The 19,200-nt window shown below is 37.0% G+C and overlaps 1 protein-coding gene across 1 annotated transcript in view; it reads left to right on the top strand.

The window, feature by feature from the left end:
* Nucleotides 1-4,639: 4,639 nt before the first annotated feature.
* LOC120432758 (sialoadhesin-like) overlaps nt 4,640-19,200 on the top strand; it is a 58,829-nt gene continuing 44,268 nt past the window's right edge. The window contains exons 1-10 of the mRNA XM_039619713.1: nt 4,640-4,675; nt 5,319-5,401; nt 6,127-6,384; nt 6,774-7,037; nt 7,653-7,916; nt 8,703-8,960; nt 9,350-9,613; nt 10,003-10,266; nt 10,837-11,100; nt 11,723-11,986. Of these exons, the coding sequence (XP_039475647.1) occupies nt 5,356-5,401; nt 6,127-6,384; nt 6,774-7,037; nt 7,653-7,916; nt 8,703-8,960; nt 9,350-9,613; nt 10,003-10,266; nt 10,837-11,100; nt 11,723-11,986 (2,146 nt within the window). The 5' untranslated portion in view covers nt 4,640-4,675; nt 5,319-5,355. The remainder of the gene's footprint in view (nt 4,676-5,318; nt 5,402-6,126; nt 6,385-6,773; nt 7,038-7,652; nt 7,917-8,702; nt 8,961-9,349; nt 9,614-10,002; nt 10,267-10,836; nt 11,101-11,722; nt 11,987-19,200) is intronic.

The raw sequence follows: 19,200 nt of genomic DNA, 5'->3' as shown, positions 1-19,200 counted from the left end.
GTTGTTGTTGTTTTTTTATCATTGTGTTGTGTTTCAGGTGCTCTGTGTGGAACGTTCAACATCAAAATGCCAAAGAATATAAATGTCTTGAGAGGATCCTGTGTGACCATCCCCTGCTCCTTTGATGTAGAGAGCAGATTTGAAAATAACTTAGATGATTCATGCAAAGCATATTGGAATGATTCACCTTCATTTAACAGTCATAATGCAAAACTAAAGCCAACTAAAGACATGACAGGAGACTTAAAAAAGAAAGACTGCACCACAACTTTCATTAATACAAATCTGCTTCAAAGAAGTAAATATTACATCAGACTGGAGTGTAATAATGCACTGAAATACAGATTTTCACAAACTGGTGTAGATGTTTCATTCATAGGTAAGTTTTTATATTCATATACAGACAATTTATGAACAAATGACACCTGTGGAGCTGCTTTAGCTTCATTCTGACTTCACTTGATTTTACAAAGCATATCAAACCTGAAAGGAACTGCTGATCAGAATATGACCAGATGATCCTCCCTCACCGACTCTGACTCCATCCACACTGGAGGTGAAGGAGGGAACCTCAGTGAGTCTGACGTGCTCTGCTCCAGCTCCATGTTGGTCTCATCCTCCAGCTCTGACATGGACCCCTAACCTGGGTCAGAGTCAGGAGACACTGCAGGAGAATCAGGACAAAACTAAAGTCAAGACCTCTGTTATCAGTTTCACTGCTTCTCACCTCCATCATGGAAATAAAATCTGCTGCACTGCTGCCTACAGGAAACAAGATGGTAGCCCTGATGTCACTGCTGAAACAAGTTTAACTCCTGATATTTCATGTGAGTTTATTTTTTTTCTTCTAAACTGAAATCGTAATGATTTACTGTTCTTGACTTGGTTTAAATTAGACATAAAATGATTAGTCATTTACAATTATTTTATTAGTATGCCATAAAAACGTCTTTGGGTTTCATAAAATATAATGAAAGCTTTTAAAGTTTGAAATTAATGGTGATTTAACGATTTATGTCTTTCTTTTATTTGCTCTGTTTTTTACTTCAGGATGTCTCAAATACTGACAATAAAACAAAACTACATTTAGTGAATCATGTTGCACAGTCGTTTTTATTTTAAACAGCAGTTTTTCATTTACATCCTATTATAACATTTTCTCACATTATCATGTTTCTAATTTAACACATGAGCTTGTCGGAGCTTTCAGATTCACTCTAAAGCTCGAACAAGAAAGTAGAATTGCAGAAAAGTTTTACTTTTGACATTTGGCTTTGTGGTCTGTAATATGATGATCTATTAATAGTTCCGTTAAAGTGCAAAAGGAGATGTGATGTGTGATTTACATAATATTACATTTAACAAATTATCATAATACTCATTTTTAGATTCACCCAAAGATGTATGAATTTCCGTCAGCCCCTCTGGTCCAATATTAGAAAACCAAAAAGTGACTCTGACCTGCAGCAGTAATGCCCAGCCAGCAGTAGAAAACTACACCTGGTGCAGAGCTGATGGGGGGGCTCTCATTGGGACTGGACACACTTTATCAAAATAATGTGAAGCCACAACAATCTATCTATCTATCTATCTATCTATCTATCTATCTATCTATCTATCTATCTATCTATCTATCTATCTATCTATCTATCTATCTATCTATCTATCTATCTATCTATCTAATGTTTTTTAAATTTTGAGTTTCTAGATAAATAATTATCAGTCACACTTTTCTTTATTGAAATGCATTTAATAGCCACTGAGCGCTTATATATCAGTTTTTTAAAGGGTGCTGGACCTGCTCAATTTAGTGGTTTGGATTGAGCAAAACCTGTAAAAAATTCTTCTTAAAGCTTTGATACTGACTATAATCCTGTTTTCTGATAATGCAAATTTATATTAACTTAACAGGTCATAGAGTTTTTCTTTGTTTTATTTTTTGATAGTATGTTCATTTTGAATTTGATGTGAAAAGGCTGGGGCAGGGACATGTTTATCAGTAGGTTACATAATCTTTTGACAAGAGTGTTTAAGAAATAGAGACATTAATAATCTACCCAGCTGCTCTTTTCTGTGTTTAAGAGAAAGACCTTGAATAGTTAAGATGCCTTGTGAGACCTGCCACATATTAGTGCCCCCCCCGCACAAACACATCCCCAACTACACCACACACACCCATATTTTGTTTTTCAAACTCCATTGAAGTTTATTTCACACCTAAAACTTTTGTAAACAATTAAACAAATAAACAAACTGCATTACATTACAAGTTACAATAAAATAAACCACTAAACAAATCATCTTTATGGTTTAATTATTTTACATATAGTTGTTTTTTGTTTGTTTGTTTGTTTTTTTTACTGTGTAAGAATATTCAACACTGTTATCAATACATTTTTTAAAAATGTCTCTCTGTGCAAAATGAGTTTAAAAATATAAACAACTGTAGGATACTGTTTGTCTGTGATTTGAGCCGGGGGATACAAATTGTGGCAGGATCAGCCTGATATTATTTGTATCCCACTGTAACTTTACTGCATAGAGTTAACATCACCGGAATTTCATTATAAGAAGTGTTTGTAAACTAAAAATCAAGAATGTGGGAAACTGTTTATCTGTGACAGCCCAGGCTGTGCTCCCAACGCAGGGAAAAACATTCTGTTGGGGATACCTTGTCGGGGATACCTACCTTGGTACCGCCGTTGTGCAGGTGAAGCCAAAGGCAAAATATGCTTCATCATGTTTTCTAGTCTTTGGCTTGGAAGAAAGTTGTTTTGGAAGTATTGCGATGCTTCATCTTCTGCTTTGCGTTTGTGTGGGAGCCCTGTCAAAAACCTGTCCATTATGCTTGCAGTGTCCAAGCATTCTTTTGTTGTTTTTATTCATCCCCCCCTGCAATGGCTCTGTTTCACCCTCAGGGGGCGCCCCCCCCACGCACACTTTGGGAGCCACTGGTTTAGAGTAGTCCTGTCACCTGAATGCCATTCATGCACAGCTGAACCTTGTACCACCAATATTACCACAATAAATGAATAAATTGAACTGGTCAACAGTTTTTATTTTATACCATGTTAAATGTTTTCCATGAGTAAACATGCATAGTAGTATGTTTAGTATATGTATTGTTAATTATATATATCCACAGAATAAGAGAAGAAACCAAACTTTTAGCTGGTGTGTGTTTGTGTGTGAATCCTACTGAAAAAGTTCTTATTTCCCCTTCTAGATATCATAATGCCTGAAATTGTCAGAGTGCATTAAACAGTTCTTAATATGGACACTAGCTGCTGTCAAACTGTCTCTTTTGCAACTAAGGTTTCAACTTCCTGCTCTGATATCTGCCCCTCCTCCACCTCCTCCCCTGACAGTTGTAAGACTGACTCCCCTTATACAGTGTGGAGTAAAATCCTTTCTGCCAAAACCTACCCTCTGCTTCCTGAAGTATGGACACTGGTTGAAAATATGAGGTCTCATATTTTCAAATACGAAGTCTCTCAAATTAAAGACGCTATTAGTTTAAGCGACAGAATGATAATATCTGAGGGGGGGTCAGTTAACGTCTGATGTGGCCATAAAATGTTGACGCTGCAGTTTCATAATTTTGAAAAGAAAGTCCACCTCCTCTGTTAGCCCAGCCCCTGCAAATGTGATATCAACACAAAGCCCATGATGTCCCTTTCACAGTACAGCAGCAGTCACATAGATTGCATGAATGGTGCTCGTCATGGATCAACCAACACTGTATATGATCAAATACAAGCAGTAAAATTAATAACTGACGGTGTAAGAAGAGCAAATCTCCGGCGAGAGCAGCTGACGTGTTTCCGAATAATCTACGGATCATTTCAGGACGAGTCGTTTATTAACACAATTAAACAGCATAAGGGGCATTTGGTTAATGAAACACAATGACCAACAGATTTCATAAATATTTTGAAGATATAATATCTGACTGTGTAAGGACTCCAAATCCTCTGCAGGTTTGTTAACTAAAGATCGTGAAACAATAAATTCACAAAGTCACAGAATAAAAACACAGCAGCTGCAAAGTGATTCGAGTGAGAGTCTGAAGTAATATTTTTTAAGCATTTTTGCTGTTATTAAATTTTTTTTTTTTAAAAAAGCAAAGGAAAATGAATGAGTCAGTACTCAGATGTGAAAACACTGCCTCCTAGCGTCGATTTGTGTTATTACCACAAAATCCATGAAGGACAGTTTCAAATGTCGCTGGAGTGATAAATGAGTTCAGTTTTTGTCAACATTAATATATACATAACAGAATTTTTATTTGCTGAAATAGTTTGTTTTAATTATTTCTATGTGGTTGTATTTTTAACATGTTCAAAATAAAGATTCAATACAATAAAATACAATTTTTCTCTTATTTAAAGAAGAAATCATCACTCTGGTCACTTCAGGCATTTAGTCACCCCCCCCAAAAAAGCCCAAAACCAAATACAAGTTAATAATGTGAGTGAATACAAATGTTTACAGCATGTTCTCTGTTGCAGAGATGGTGGTAAGAAAAAAGGTGGCAGTATTTACAGTTACTTCTGGTCAGTTTCACACTCACTGTATCTTTTGTGTTAGTTCCTCATTTTACATTTTTGTTGAACACTTCTTTAAAAACCTCACATCCAAAGAACTGACTGCTCGACAAACATCATGAAATAATGTAAGTTATCATATTTTCACTATGGCACAAATTTCAAGGTTTTAGGAAAATATGATGTGATTTTCTGTAGTTCTTTGATTCACAGATATTTAGATGAATTGTCATATTTTTGATGTTTGGAGAAAAAGTAATAAAAAAGAATAAAAAAGTTTGTCTGGACAAACGTGAGAGGATTCATTTTTCACAAATTTTGAGGCTTTCAAGACATGAATTCACTGTCTTTAGTAGAATTTTTCAGAAATCAGAAACAATAATGAAGAATATTTTAATAAATGCAATAACTGCTTTAGGCTCACACCTTCCTCTTTCTTCTCTTTCATCATTTAATGTTTAAGCTTTGTGAAATCAACACTGTATGCTGTTATATAGTCTCTTTTTTTCTGGCTGAACATTTATGTATCTATATTTTTCAAAATGACCATGACTAGATGTTTACATGTGTAAACTTCAGACTCCCTTATTCAGTAAAAGGACTAGATGTTACAGTCCCTGATAATGCATTGCTTTAAATGGAGAGAATCTTGAGGGATGGGTGTTTTGAGGAAAGGCAGCCCAGAAACTTTGTCAGCAGCGCACATCGTTGTGTGCCTCAACTTTAGGTCTTTTACCCAGGCTAATCTGCCATTTTTTATTCCTTGGTTAGGTTTAGGGATTAGAAACTTCACTCTCTTGCAACAAAGATGGCTGGGACTCTGACTTTTCTTCTCGTTTGTTCTCTGCTGCAGGGTGAGTGAGAGGAACTCAGCATGTGCTTTGCGTAAAGATGATTAAAGTTGATAATAATAAAACACTGTTGTTAATTTAAATCATTTACTTATCAAATTATCTGACATCACTATTCAACATGAATGTGCAGTAAACTACCAAGGCTTTTTATTTATAGGATATTTAACAGTAAAAGTGTTTTGTATTAGTATCTGAATTTAATACTGAGTCGTTGAACATACATGCAAAGCATATTGGAATGATTCATCTTCATTTCACACTGAAAATGCAAAACTATAATGAAATATAATGAAGACTTTTAAAGTTTGAATTTAATTTCATACATGCAGACTTTTCTCCTCAAACTATTTTCACTGATTTGTGATCTTTCGTTTGTTAGCTCTGTTTTTTACTTTAGGATGTCTTCAGAACTGACAAAACAAAACTACATTTAGTGAGTCATGTTGCACAGTCGTTTTTATTTTAAACAGCAGTTTTTCATTTACATCCTATTATAACATTTTCTCACATTATCATGTTTCTAATTTAAAAGTTTGTCGGAGCTTTCAGATTCCCTCTAAAGCTCGAACAAGAAAGTAGAATTGCAGAAAAGTTTTACTTTTGACATTTGGCTTTGTGGTCTGTAATATGATGATATGATGAGTTCAGTTAAAGTGCAAAAGCAGCCGTGATGTGTGATTTACAGAATATTACATTTAACAAATTATCATAATACTCATTTTTAGATTCCTCCAAAGATGTACAAATTTCTGTCAGTCCTTCTGCTCCAATATCGGAAAACCAAAAAGTGACTCTGACCTGCAGCAGTAATGCCCAACCAGCAGTAGAAAACTACACCTGGTGCAGAGCTGATGGGGGGGCTCTCATTGGGACTGGACACACTTTAAATATTACAGTTTCAACAATCAACAGTAATTTCTTCTGCAACGCTACAAATACAGTTGGATTTAAAGCATCCATCAACTTCCAAATAGTCGTCCGGTGTAAGTATTAATATTACAAATTTATTGTTTATGTACCCTGACTAGTACCCAACTAGAAATCCGTTAACAGAATTGAATGGTAGGAAAATATATGTGTTTTTGTCTTCAAAATATTAGAGACCAAGAAAAACACCTTGTCATTTTACTTCTCAGTTTTTACTTAAACTAAAACTACATTTGTTGTTTTCTCTTGACCCAAGCTTAGAAATAGGATTTTATGTTATTTGTTCAAGAGCAAGTAATTACACAAAATAAACGAAATAATCATTATAATAATAGCAATTTTCAGGTGTAAGATGTCCAGATCATACTATCTCAGATATTCACACTTTTTCAATAATAAAACTATCTTACATTTCATTGTGCATGTTTTGGGACTCATTTTACAGATTCACCTAAAAACATCACAGTTTCAGTCAGTCCCTCTGGTCCAGTACCAGAGAACAGCAATGTGACTCTGACCTGCAGCAGTAATGCCAACCCAGCAGTGAGGAACTACACCTGGTACAGAGCTGATGGAGACCAGGAGACTTTTATTGGGACTGGAAGCTCTTTTAATGTTACTGTTTCAAAAGTCAAAAGTACATTTTTCTGCAAGGCTACAAATGCACTTGGATGTGAACGATCAAGAAACCTACAAATAGATGTTCAATGTATGTATTAATTTTCCATATTTACTCTTTACATATCCCAACTAGAATTCCATTAATAGGATTGAAAGATGTGCAATACATGAATTATTGTAATGAAACTAAAGCAGTAACTGATCTTTGAGGTAGAGTTAAATTCTGAGACTGACAATAATCACATTACAAGTATTTAATTTAAGTGTTGGTTATTTAAATTAGGGATTTCTGACAGGCACAATATTAGGCACAGTAAGAAGAACTAAAAAAAATTCAAACTTTCATCAAATGGCTCTAAAGCTTCCATCAATAAATCAGTTAAAGATTAAAGAGAGTTAAAGTTAAATACAGAAGAAAAAATATTTTTATTTGACATGAACAGAGTGTTCAGAAAGATCCAAGCCAAGAAAAACAACTTGTCATTTTTACTCTTCAGTTTCTGCTCGAACCTTTTTATTGGTGTGATTTGTTCTCTGCTAATACTTAGAGGTATAATACTGTCTTATGCATTCAAGAGTATTTAATATTATCTTTTAAAATATATATTTTGGGGCACTAGTGTATTACAGATATTCACACTTATTCTGTAAATAAAACTGTCCTAACATTTCATTGTGCATGTTTCTGTGCTCATTTTTTCAGATTCACCTAAAAACGTCACAGTTTCAGTCAGTCCCTCTGGTCCAGTACCAGAGAACAGCAATGTGACTCTGACCTGCAGCAGTAATGCCAACCCAGCAGTAGAAAACTACACCTGGTACAGAGCTGATGGAGACCAGGAGGCTCCCATTGGGACTGGAAGCTCTTTTAATGTTGCTGTTTCAAAAGTCAAAAGTTCATTTTTCTGCAAGGCTACAAATGCACTTGGATGTGAACGATCAAGAAACCTACAAATAGATGTTCAATGTATGTATTAATTTTCCATATTTACTCTTTACATATCCCAACTAGAATTCCATTAATAGGATTGAAGGATGTACAACACATGAATTATTGTAATGAAACTAAAAGCAGTAACTGATCTTTGGGGTAGAGTTAAATTCTGAGACTGACAATAATCACATTACAAGTATTTAATTTAAGTATTGGTTAATAAATGTAGGGATTTCTGACAGGCACAGTAAGAAGAACTAAAAAATTCAAACTTTCATCAAATGGCTCTAAAACTTCCATCAATTAAAGATTAAAGAGAGTTAAAGTTAAACACAGAAGAAAAAATATTTTTATTTGACATTTACAGAGTGTTCAGAAAGATACAAGCCAAGAAAAACAGCTTGTCATATTTACTCTTCAGTTTCTGCTCAAACTATTTTCACTGATTTGTGATCTTTCTTTTGTTAGCTCTGTTTTTTACTTTAGGATGTCTTCAGAACTGACAAAACAAAACTACATTTAGTGAGTCATGTTGCACAGTCGTTTTTATTTTAAACAGCAGTTTTTCATTTACATCCTATTATAACATTTTCTCACATTATCATGTTTCTAATTTAAAACATGAGTTTGTCGGAGCTTTCAGATTCCCTCTAAAGCTCGAACAAGAAAGTAGAATTGCAGAAAAGTTTTACTTTTGACATTTGGCTTTGTGGTCTGTAATATGATGATATGATGAGTTCAGTTAAAGTGCAAAAGCAGCTGTGATGTGTGATTTACAGAATATTACATTTAACAAATTATCATAATACTCATTTTTAGATTCCTCCAAAGATGTACAAATTTCTGTCAGTCCTTCTGCTCCAATATCGGAAAACCAAAAAGTGACTCTGACCTGCAGCAGTAATGCCCAACCAGCAGTAGAAAACTACACCTGGTGCAGAGCTGATGGGGGGGCTCTCATTGGGACTGGACACACTTTAAATATTACAGTTTCAACAATCAACAGTAATTTCTTCTGCAACGCTACAAATACAGTTGGATTTAAAGCATCCATCAACTTCCAAATAGTCGTCCGGTGTAAGTATTAATATTACAAATTTATTGTTTATGTACCCTGACTAGTACCCAACTAGAAATCCGTTAACAGAATTGAATGGTAGGAAAATATATGTGTTTTTGTCTTCAAAATATCAGAGACAAAGAAAAACACCTTGTCATTTTACTTCTCAGTTTTTACTTAAACTAAAACTACATTTGTTGTTTTCTCTTGACCCAAGCTTAGAAATAGGATTTTATTTTATTTGTTCAAGAGCAAGTAATTACACAAAATAAACGAAATAATCATTATAATAATAGCAACTTTCAGGTGTAAGATGTCCAAATCATACTATCTCAGATATTGACACTTTTTCAATAATAAAACTATCTTACATTTCATTGTGCATGTTTTGGGGCTCATTTTGCAGATTCACCTAAAAACATCACAGTTTCAGTCAGTCCCTCTGGTCCAGTACCAGAGAACAGCAATGTGACTCTGACCTGCAGCAGTAATGCCAACCCAGCAGTGAGGAACTACACCTGGTACAGAGCTGATGGAGACCAGGAGGCTCTCATTGGGACTGGACACACTTTAAATATTACAGTTTCAACAATCAATAATAATTTCTTCTGCAAGGCTACAAATACAGTTGGATTTAAAGCATCCATCAACCTCCAAATAGACATCCAGTGTAAGTATTAATATTACAAATTTATTGTTTATGTACCTTGACTAGTACCCAACTAGAAATCCATTAATCGAGTTGCATGGCAGGAAAATATATGTGTTTTTGTCTTCAAAATATTAGAGACCAAGAAAAACACCTTGTCATTTTACTTCTCAGTTTTTACTTAAACTAAAACTACATTTGTTGTTTTCTCTTGACCCAAGCTTAGAAATAGGATTTTATTTTATTTGTTCAAGAACAAGTAATTACACAAAATAAAGTAAATAATCATTATAATAATAGCAATTTTGAGGTGTAAGATGTCCAGATCATACTATCTCAGATATTCACACTTTTTCAATAATAAAACTGTCTTACATTTCATTGTGCATGTTTTGGGGCTCATTTTACAGATTCACCTAAAAACGTCACAGTTTCAGTCAGTCCCTCTGGTCCAGTACCAGAGAACAGCAATGTGACTCTGACCTGCAGCAGTAATGCCAACCCAGCAGTGAGGAACTACACCTGGTACAGAGCTGATGGAGACCAGGAGACCTTTATTGGGACTGGAAGCTCTTTTAATGTTACTGTTTCAAAAGTCAAAAGTTCATTTTTCTGCAAGGCTACAAATGCACTTGGATGTGAACGATCAAGCAACCTACAAATAGATGTTCAATGTATGTATTAATTTTCCATATTTACTCTTTACATATCCCAACTAGAATTCCATTAATAGGATTGAAAGATGTGCAATACGTGAATTACTGTAATGAAACTAAAGCAGTAACTGATCAGAGTTAAATTCTGAGTCCGACAATAATCACATTACAAGTAATTAATTTAAGTATTGGTTAATAAATGTAGGGATTTCTGACAGGCACAATATTAGGCACAATGTAAGAAGAACTAAAAATTCAAACTTTCATCAAATGTCTCTAGAACTTGCATCAATAAATAAGTTCATAAAGATAAAGACAGAAAAAAAAATGTTTAATTTGACATGAGCAGAGTGTTCTTGTCATTTTACTCTTAAGTTTCTGCTTAAAAAGAAATCTTTATATTGGTGTGGTTTGCTCTCTGCTAATACTTAGAGGTACAATATTGTGTTATGCATTGAAGAGTATTTAAAAAAAAATTTTTTTTAAATATATTTTGGGGCACTACTGTATTACAGATATTCACACTTATTCTCTAAATAAAAGTGTCTTAACATTTCAGTGTGCATGTTTCTGTGCTCATTTTTTCAGATTCACCTAAAAACATCACAGTTTCAGTCAGTCCCTCTGGTCCAGTACCAGAGAACAGCAACATGACTCTGACCTGCAGCAGTAATGCCAACCCAGCAGTGAGGAACTACACCTGGTACAGAGCTGATGGAGACCAGGAGACCTTTATTGGGACTGGAAGCTCTTTTAATGTTACTGTTTCAAAAGTCAAAAGTTCATTTTTCTGCAAGGCTACAAATGCACTTGGATGTGAACGATCAAGAAACCTACAAATAGATGTTCAATGTATGCATTAATTTTCCATATTTACTCTTTACATATCCCAACTAGAATTCCATTAATAGGATTGAAAGATGTGCAATACATGAATTATTGTAATGAAACTAAAAGCAGTAACTGATCTTTGGGGTCGAGTTAAATTCTGAGACCGACAATAATCACATTACAAGTATTTAATTTAAGTATTGGTTGTAAATGTAGGGATTTCTGACAGGCACAATATTAGGCACACAGTAAGAAGAACTAAAAAAAATTCAAACTTTCATCAAATGGCTCTAAAGCTTCCATCAATACAACAGTTAAAGATTAAAGAGAGTTAAAGTTAAAGTTAAATACAGAAGAAAAAATATTTTTATTTGACTTGAACAGAGTGTTCAGAAAGATCCAAGCCAAGAAAGACAGCTTGTCATATTTACTCTTCAGTTTCTGCTTGAACCTTTTATTGGTATGATTTGTTCTCTGCTAATACTTAGAGGTATAATATTGTCTTATGCATTCAAGAGTATTTAATATTATTTTTTAAAATATATATTTTGGGGCACTACTGTATTACAGATATTCACACTTATTCTGTAAATGAAAGTGTCTCAACATTTCATTGTGCATGTTTCTGTGCTCATTTTTTCAGATTCACCTAAAAATGTCACAGTTTCAGTCAGTCCCTCTGGTCCAGTACCAGAGAACAGCAATGTGACTCTGACCTGCAGCAGTAATGCCAACCCAGCAGTGAGGAACTACACCTGGTACAGAGCTGATGGAGACCAGGAGGCTCCCATTGGGACTAGAAGCTCTTTTAATGTTACTGTTTCAAAAGTCAAAAGTTCATTTTTCTGCAAGGCTACAAATGCACTTGGATGTGAACGATCAAGCAACCTACAAATAGATGTTCAATGTATGTATTAATTTTCCATATTTACTCTTTACATATCCCAACTAGAATTCCATTAATAGGATTGAAAGATCAAAGTCAAAGTCAATTTTATTTGTCAATTTCTTCAAATGTACTTGCCATACAAAGGAATTGAAATTACGTTTCACACTGTCCCATGCGTAAACATTGACAACAATAAAGTGCAGATGCACAACAAAAACAGTCCTAACAATAAGGTAATATAAAATAAAAAAGTGCAGGTAGACTTAAGGCATTATATTTAGGTAACATACAGGATATAACAAGACAAGACCGAACATATGATAAAGTGTTCCAACAGTGTGCCCTGGAAAGTAGTATACTAGTCTACTTGAGGTAGTCCCAGGTTGTGGTTGGTAAGGGTTTTTGTTTTAGTGCAGCATAAGACTGTAGCAGCAGTAGTAGTAATATAAATAATATAAATAGTGCTAAAAAAATACTAAAAATATATAGCAGCAGGTGTGTGCAATTGCAATGCAGAGGTAGTTGTTTCCAGTCAGGAGTGTTTTCCAGTTCTTGGTTCAGAGTGTTTCCTTGTTGGGGAGTGTGCGTGGGTGGGGGGGTGGGGGAGGGTAGAGTCCAGTCTGTCTTCCTATACTCCTGCCAGTCTGGTGGTTCTGCTGGCTGGGAGCCGGGAGAGGAGAGAGTTCAGCAGTCTCACAGCCTGGTGGATGAAGCTGTTGGTGAGCCTGGTAGTGCAGGAGCGGAGACTTCTGTATCTCTTTCCAGAGGGCAGGAGGCTAAGCAGACAGTGCGCGGGGTGGGTTGCATCGTTGACAATTGTGATGGCTTTGCGGGTGAGGCGGGTGGTGTAGATGTCTTGCAGGGAGGGGAGTGGTACACCAACTATCCTCTCAGCTGTTCTCACAATGCGTTGTAGAGCTTTCCTGTTATAGTCAGTGCAGCTACCGCCCCCACACAGTCATGCAGCTGGAAAGGATGCTTTCAATGGTTCCTCTGTAGAATGTGGTCAGAATGGGTGGTGGAGCACTTGCCCGCTTGAGTTTGCGCAGGAAATAGAGGCGCTGTTGTGCTTTCTTGGCCAGTGATGCTGTGTTGGTGGTCCAGGAGAGGTCCTCACTGATGTGCACCCCCAGGAACTTGGTGCTGCTCACCCTCTCCACCGCTGCGCCGTCGATGGTCAATGGGGGGTGACAGGTGTGGCCTCTCTGGAAGTTGACAATAACCTCCTTGGTCTTGCTAACATTTAGCAGGAGGTTGTTGTCTCTGCACCACGTGGTCAGGAGCTCAACCTCTTTCCTGTAGTGGGTCTCATCGCCCTTGGTGATGAGCCCCACCAGCGTTGTATCGTCCGCAAACTTCACAAGGTGGTTGGAGCTGTAGGTTGGTGTGCAGTCATGTGTCAGCAGGGTGAAGAGCAGAGGACTGAGCACACAGCCTTGTGGAGCCCCCGTGCTCAGGGTGATGCTGTTTGAGACCTTGTTGCCCACACGCACCGCTTGAGGCCTCTGGCTGAGGAAATCCAGCAGCCAGTTGCAGAGGGAGGTGCTGAGGCCCAGTCTGTCCAGTTTACAGATGAGTTGTTGTGGTATTATGGTGTTGAATGCTGAGCTGAAGTCTATGAACAGCATTCTCACATATGAGTCTTTCTTGTCCAGATGAGTTAGGGCTGGGTGGAGGGCAGAGCAGATTGCATCCTCTGTGGATCGTTTCGCTCTGTATGCGAACTGGTATGGGTCCAGGGTGGGAGGCAGGGTGGATTTGATGTGTGACATGACTAGTCGTTCAAAGCACTTCATAATGATGGGTGTCAGTGCCACAGGGCGGTAGTCGCTGAAACAGGCTGGGGATGGTTTCTTTGGCACAGGTATGATGGTGGCAGTCTTGAAGCATGATGGGACAGTGGCTTGCCTCAGGGAGGTGTTAAAGATGTCTGTGAAGACATCCTTCAGCTCCTCTGCGCAGTCTTTCAGCACACTACCAGGGATGTTATCTGGACCCGCTGCTTTCGGGCGTTGATGGTGATGAGTGTCCTCTTCACGATGGCAGCAGACAGGCACAGAGGCTGGTCGTGTGGAGGTGGTGGTGTTTTCTGTGGGCGTGTGTTGTTCTGTGCTTCAAATCGTGCAAAGAAGCTATTCAGGTTGTTGAGCAGAGTGGTGTCGCTCTCACAGCTACGCGCTGCAGGCTTGTAGTCTGTAATAGCCTGGATGCCTTGCCATAGGCTTCGTGCGTCCTTGCTATCATTGAAGTGGGAGGTTATCTTGTGTGTGTAGTCCTGTTTCGCTTTCCTGATGCCACGGGACAGGTTGGCTCTCGCTGTTCTCAGGCCTATTTCATCCCCAGCTCTGAAGGCCTTGTCTCTGGCCTTCAGCAGCCTGTGGACATCTCCTGTTAGCCATGGCTTCCGGTTGGCTCGAGTTGTGATGCTTTTCATTTGTGTAACATCATCAATGCATTTGGGGATGTATGAGCTCACCGTGTCTGTGTACTCCTCGATGTCTATGATGTTATTGTAGGTGGCTGCTTCCTTGAGAAAGATGTGCAATACGTGAATTACTGTAATGAAACTAAAGTAGTAACTGATCAGAGTTAAATTCTGAGACCGACAATAATCACATTACAAGTAATTAATTTAAGTATTGGTTAATAAATGTAGGGATTTCTGACAGGCACAATATTAGGCACAATGTAAGAAGAACTAAAAAATTCAAACTTTCATCAAATGTCTCTAGAACTTGCATCAATAAATAAGTTCAGAAAGATAAAGACAGAAAAAAAAATGTTTAATTTGACATGAACAGAGTGTTCAGAAAGATACAAGCCAAGAAAAACAACTTGTCATTTTTACTCTTAAGTTTCTGCTTAAGAAGAAATCTTTATTTTGGTGTGGTTTGCTCTCTGCTAATACTTAGAGGTACAATATTTTGTTATGCATTGAAGAGTACTTTACATTATTTTTTAAAAAATATCTTTCGGGGCACTACTGTATTACAGATATTCACACTTATTCTGTAAATAAAAGTGTCTTAACATTTCAGTGTGCATGTTTCTGTGCTCATTTTTTCAGATTCACCTAAAAACATCACAGTTTCAGTCAGTCCTTCTGGTCCAGTACCAGAGAACAGCAACGTGACTCTGACCTGCAGCAGTGATGCCAACCCAGCAGTGAGGAACTACACCTGGTACAGAGCTGATGGAAACCAGGAGACCTTTATTGGGACAGGAATGAGTTCATCTATTAAAGTCTGCAGAGACACACGGGCTTTGTTTTGCAAAGCTGAAAATGAAATTGGAGTTGGACGCTCCAGAAACATGCAAATTGAAGTTCAGTGTAAATATCACATTTTATATCTCTTTAGCATATTCTCTATCCACATCTAATTTGCATGTGCATTTGTATAATATTAAGATTCAACAAAAAAAGATAAAGAGAGAGTCAGACTAATTCAATGACAAAAATGACCTTTGTTTAGCCGGAGCAGGAGACAATATAAACAGAATCCATAAATGTCAAGAATCCAGCAAATGAGTCAAAACGGGTAATCTTAAAAACTGGCACAAGCACACCTAGGATGCACATAACAAACAAGCAAAGGAGAAAGCACTATAAGCACAAAGGGTTATCAGTTAATGAAACACAGGAGGGTCACAAGAGGATCCCACAAAGATTCAAGACAATTAATGAAAAACAGACAAGTAAACCTAGAAGCACTACACAATTACTAAGAATACGTTTCCAACCATAAATAACAAAAAGGGAAAATCAGACACAAAACTAAAGGAAGAAAATGCAGAGAAGGAAAACATGGACAAATACTGAGCGAAGTAAAAAAAAAAATCTCTATTACAAATAGAAACTGTAACTAAGAATTAAATACATGAAGATGAAAATGTGATAAACAAACTAAGAGCCAAACAGAAAATATTAGTAATATATAGAAATTTAAAGTCCATAAACTCAAAACTGTGTATGTAAAACCCAACACCACAGCAGATCTGATACCAACAAACAGCAATGTCACTCTGACATGCTGCAGTAATGCCAGCTGAGCAGTAAGAAAGTATTTGTGATGCAGCGCTAACAATAATCATGAAAACTGATGGGGAACAAACACATTTTATAAATTAAAGATTTAAAGTTAACAGTCTGTTTAGCTCAAGTCTGAAAAGGATGTCAAACTCAGTAAAATTTAAATTTAAAATGTTCAAAAAGGATTTTGCTTCATAGTAATAACCATCATCAGTGCTTCTTTTTGGTAATTTCTGTAAAATGTATTCAACATGATTGTGACTAACTCCTCTCTCTCTCTTCAATGACAGATCCTCCACAGATCCTGCTCTCATCACACTGCAGCTCAACACAAAGTCAGCTCAACTGTTCCTGTGAGACTCTGGGAAACCCATCCCCCACTATACAGTGGTATTTGAATGAACTACCTGTCAATCACTCTAAATGTGAAATATTCAATCAGACTCTGAACAGGACAATTCTGAGGAGCTTCTTCACTCTGAATCAGCCTCATAAGAAGGATCGTCTCACCCTGCTTTGCCGCAGCTTCAACTCTCTGGGCTCAGCCAGCCAACAATTTTGTGTCAGCAGCCAACAGATTTCCACAGAACATCAACGTATGTCTTTTTTTACACTTGTAAATATTATTGCTTAAGTTGTATACGTACTAAAATGGAGACCAAGGAAATTTGAAACCTTAGCCAGTGATATAGTGTACTCTACAGAGCCCACTAAGAGATAATGTTAGGATTACATCTATGCTCCTCTAGGATTCACTTGCAATCAATTTCTTTGCAAGAAATTTTAGATACCCTCTAATCCATATAAAGAATGAATCTGTTACTTCAGTCCAGTTATAATAGACACACTAGGAGTTTCATAAAATGTATGTTGTGAGTTCAAACAAAAATCGTTTTTTAAAGACTACACGATTAATATACAGGGTATTTTTCTTTTTCTTTTTTTAAATTCAGTTCTGTATCCAGCGATAATATCCACTCTTGCAGTGCTGCTGTTAGCACTGCTACTATATGTGTTTTTTATCAGGTAAGTAAACAACTTGAGACTTTTTCAGAAAATCTTCACACTGTAGTGTTACAGTAAACTTTATTTGTCCTGATTCTATTTGACTAAATGCTGATAATTACTTTGTTTATTTGGGCCTTCATTTGTTAAAAAACAGCTGACTTTATACTCAACATTGGTAACACTATTGATTAAATGTAATATCAATCAAATGTGTTCATCAACAGTCCATATAACATGTTACTGGTGGTTAATATTTGGATGTATTCATTTTCAAGACGTTTGTCTGTTAACATTCAGTAATGCATGTACAACTGTATTATTGCTTGCTAGCAGACAATTAATCTAACATAAGCCTTAACTCACTTTTGTAGAGGTGGTTGAGCTAGTGACTTTTTGCTTTAGCCTGTCTTGTAAATTCATGCTGTGAACTAAAATGTAAATATTGGCAAAACTACAATGTATGTATTGTATGCATATAAGCTTGATGTTCTACTTTATTTTTCAGGGTTCAGAAGAATCCCTGTAAAAATAAAGGTCACTTAACAGATGAAAACAACACAACTGCAACGAGTCAGCCTCTGACTGAAGAAGGAAATGAGGTGCTTTATCTTCCTTTTAACAGTGTTGACAAATGCTGATGCTTCTGTAACTATATAACAAGAAGTAGATTATCTTTACCACTGATATTTTCTATGTAATTGTAGGAACCAAACACAACAGAAGAGTGCATTTATGCAAATGCTGATGGACTGAGAAGGGCAGAAAATCTTCACCCTGCAAACATCGCTGGACCAAGCAGCACTGACTTGCCAAGCTCTGGGCCAAAAAATGCAGAAGGAGGATGCAAAAAATCAGACAAGAAAGGGGACGAGAACGAACTGATTTACTCTAATGTGAACTGGAAGACGAAGAGCAAGAAAAAAAAGGGTGGAAAATCTTTGGACATGAATCCACCTGGCAGATCTTATTTGAAAGAGAAGTGCATGGTGAGGGGAGTTAACAGAAAGTTTGTGAGCAATGCAGTAGAAATGGGAGGCCTGTATGCTCAGGTGGAGCCTAGAAATATGAGGAAGGAAGTGGGGTGTGAATATGTACAAGTCAAATTTAAAGAACAAAGCGCTATGCAAAAATAGATATATAGTGCTGTGAAAAAATATTTACCCCAGATTTCCTGATGTCTTGCTTTTTGCATATTGGTCACACTTACGAGTTTCAAAACATTAAACTAATCTTGATATTGGAAAAAAATAACCCAAGTAAATCCATAAGGCACTTTAAAAAAAACAAAAAGTCCAAATCTATTAAAAATGTTCGATTATCTGAAACATTTTAATGTGACAAATATGGAAGGAAATAAGACATCAGAAAGCAGACAAATACTTTTCATGGCATAATGCAACCGTTTGCATTCTTGAGCTTACTACAAAATAAATAAGTAGCTGGTCTGTTGTCTGGGTGTGTCCTTGACACATTTAGTCACACTGTGGCAAAGACATTGAGCAATGCAATTATATTCCCTTTGTTCAGGTCATGGGCTTGTTTAGCACAGTATCTCAGACACTCCCTGAAATAGTCAAAGACTGGGTCGCTACCAAGTGGCTACAACTGGTCCAAGGAAACCTGTTAGAGAAGCTGGGAGAAGCTCTGGACATGCAGTTTGCATGCTTGAAATTTGCTGGTAATTCATTTTAGTCTGATTAGCCTGCAACAAACACATGGCTCTGAGCATGGAGCCTCCTGCATGGAGATGATGTGTGCCTATAAGAAACAGAAAACTGCCTAGCCCTGCAAACCCAAACACAAGCATGGAAAGACCGGCTCTCCGAAAATGGCGTGCGCCTGAACATCAAGAAGACTGAGTACCTTGAATGCGGCCCCCAGACCAACAGTACCATCACTATCGACAGCGAGCCGCTGACTAAAGTTGCCCAATTCAAGTACCTTGGGTCCCTTGTCACCTCGGACTGCGAAACTCTACCAGACACCAGACTCCGTGTCAACACAGCATAGATGAAGTGGCATCAGGTGAGTGGAGTCTTATGTGACAAGAGAATGCCAATCTATCTTAAGGCGAAAGTCTATAAGTCGATTGTGCGCCCAGTGGCACTCTACGGGTCAGAGTGCTGGCCACTGACGACCAAACATGAACAAGCTCTTCACACCATGAAGATGAAGATGCTGAGGTGGCATCTGG

This window comes from Oreochromis aureus, linkage group 11 (assembly GCF_013358895.1).
Source record: "Oreochromis aureus strain Israel breed Guangdong linkage group 11, ZZ_aureus, whole genome shotgun sequence".
Lineage (NCBI taxonomy): Eukaryota > Metazoa > Chordata > Actinopteri > Cichliformes > Cichlidae > Oreochromis > Oreochromis aureus.
Note: the sequence above shows the minus strand (reverse complement) of the source record. Positions and strands in the feature narration are given on the sequence as shown.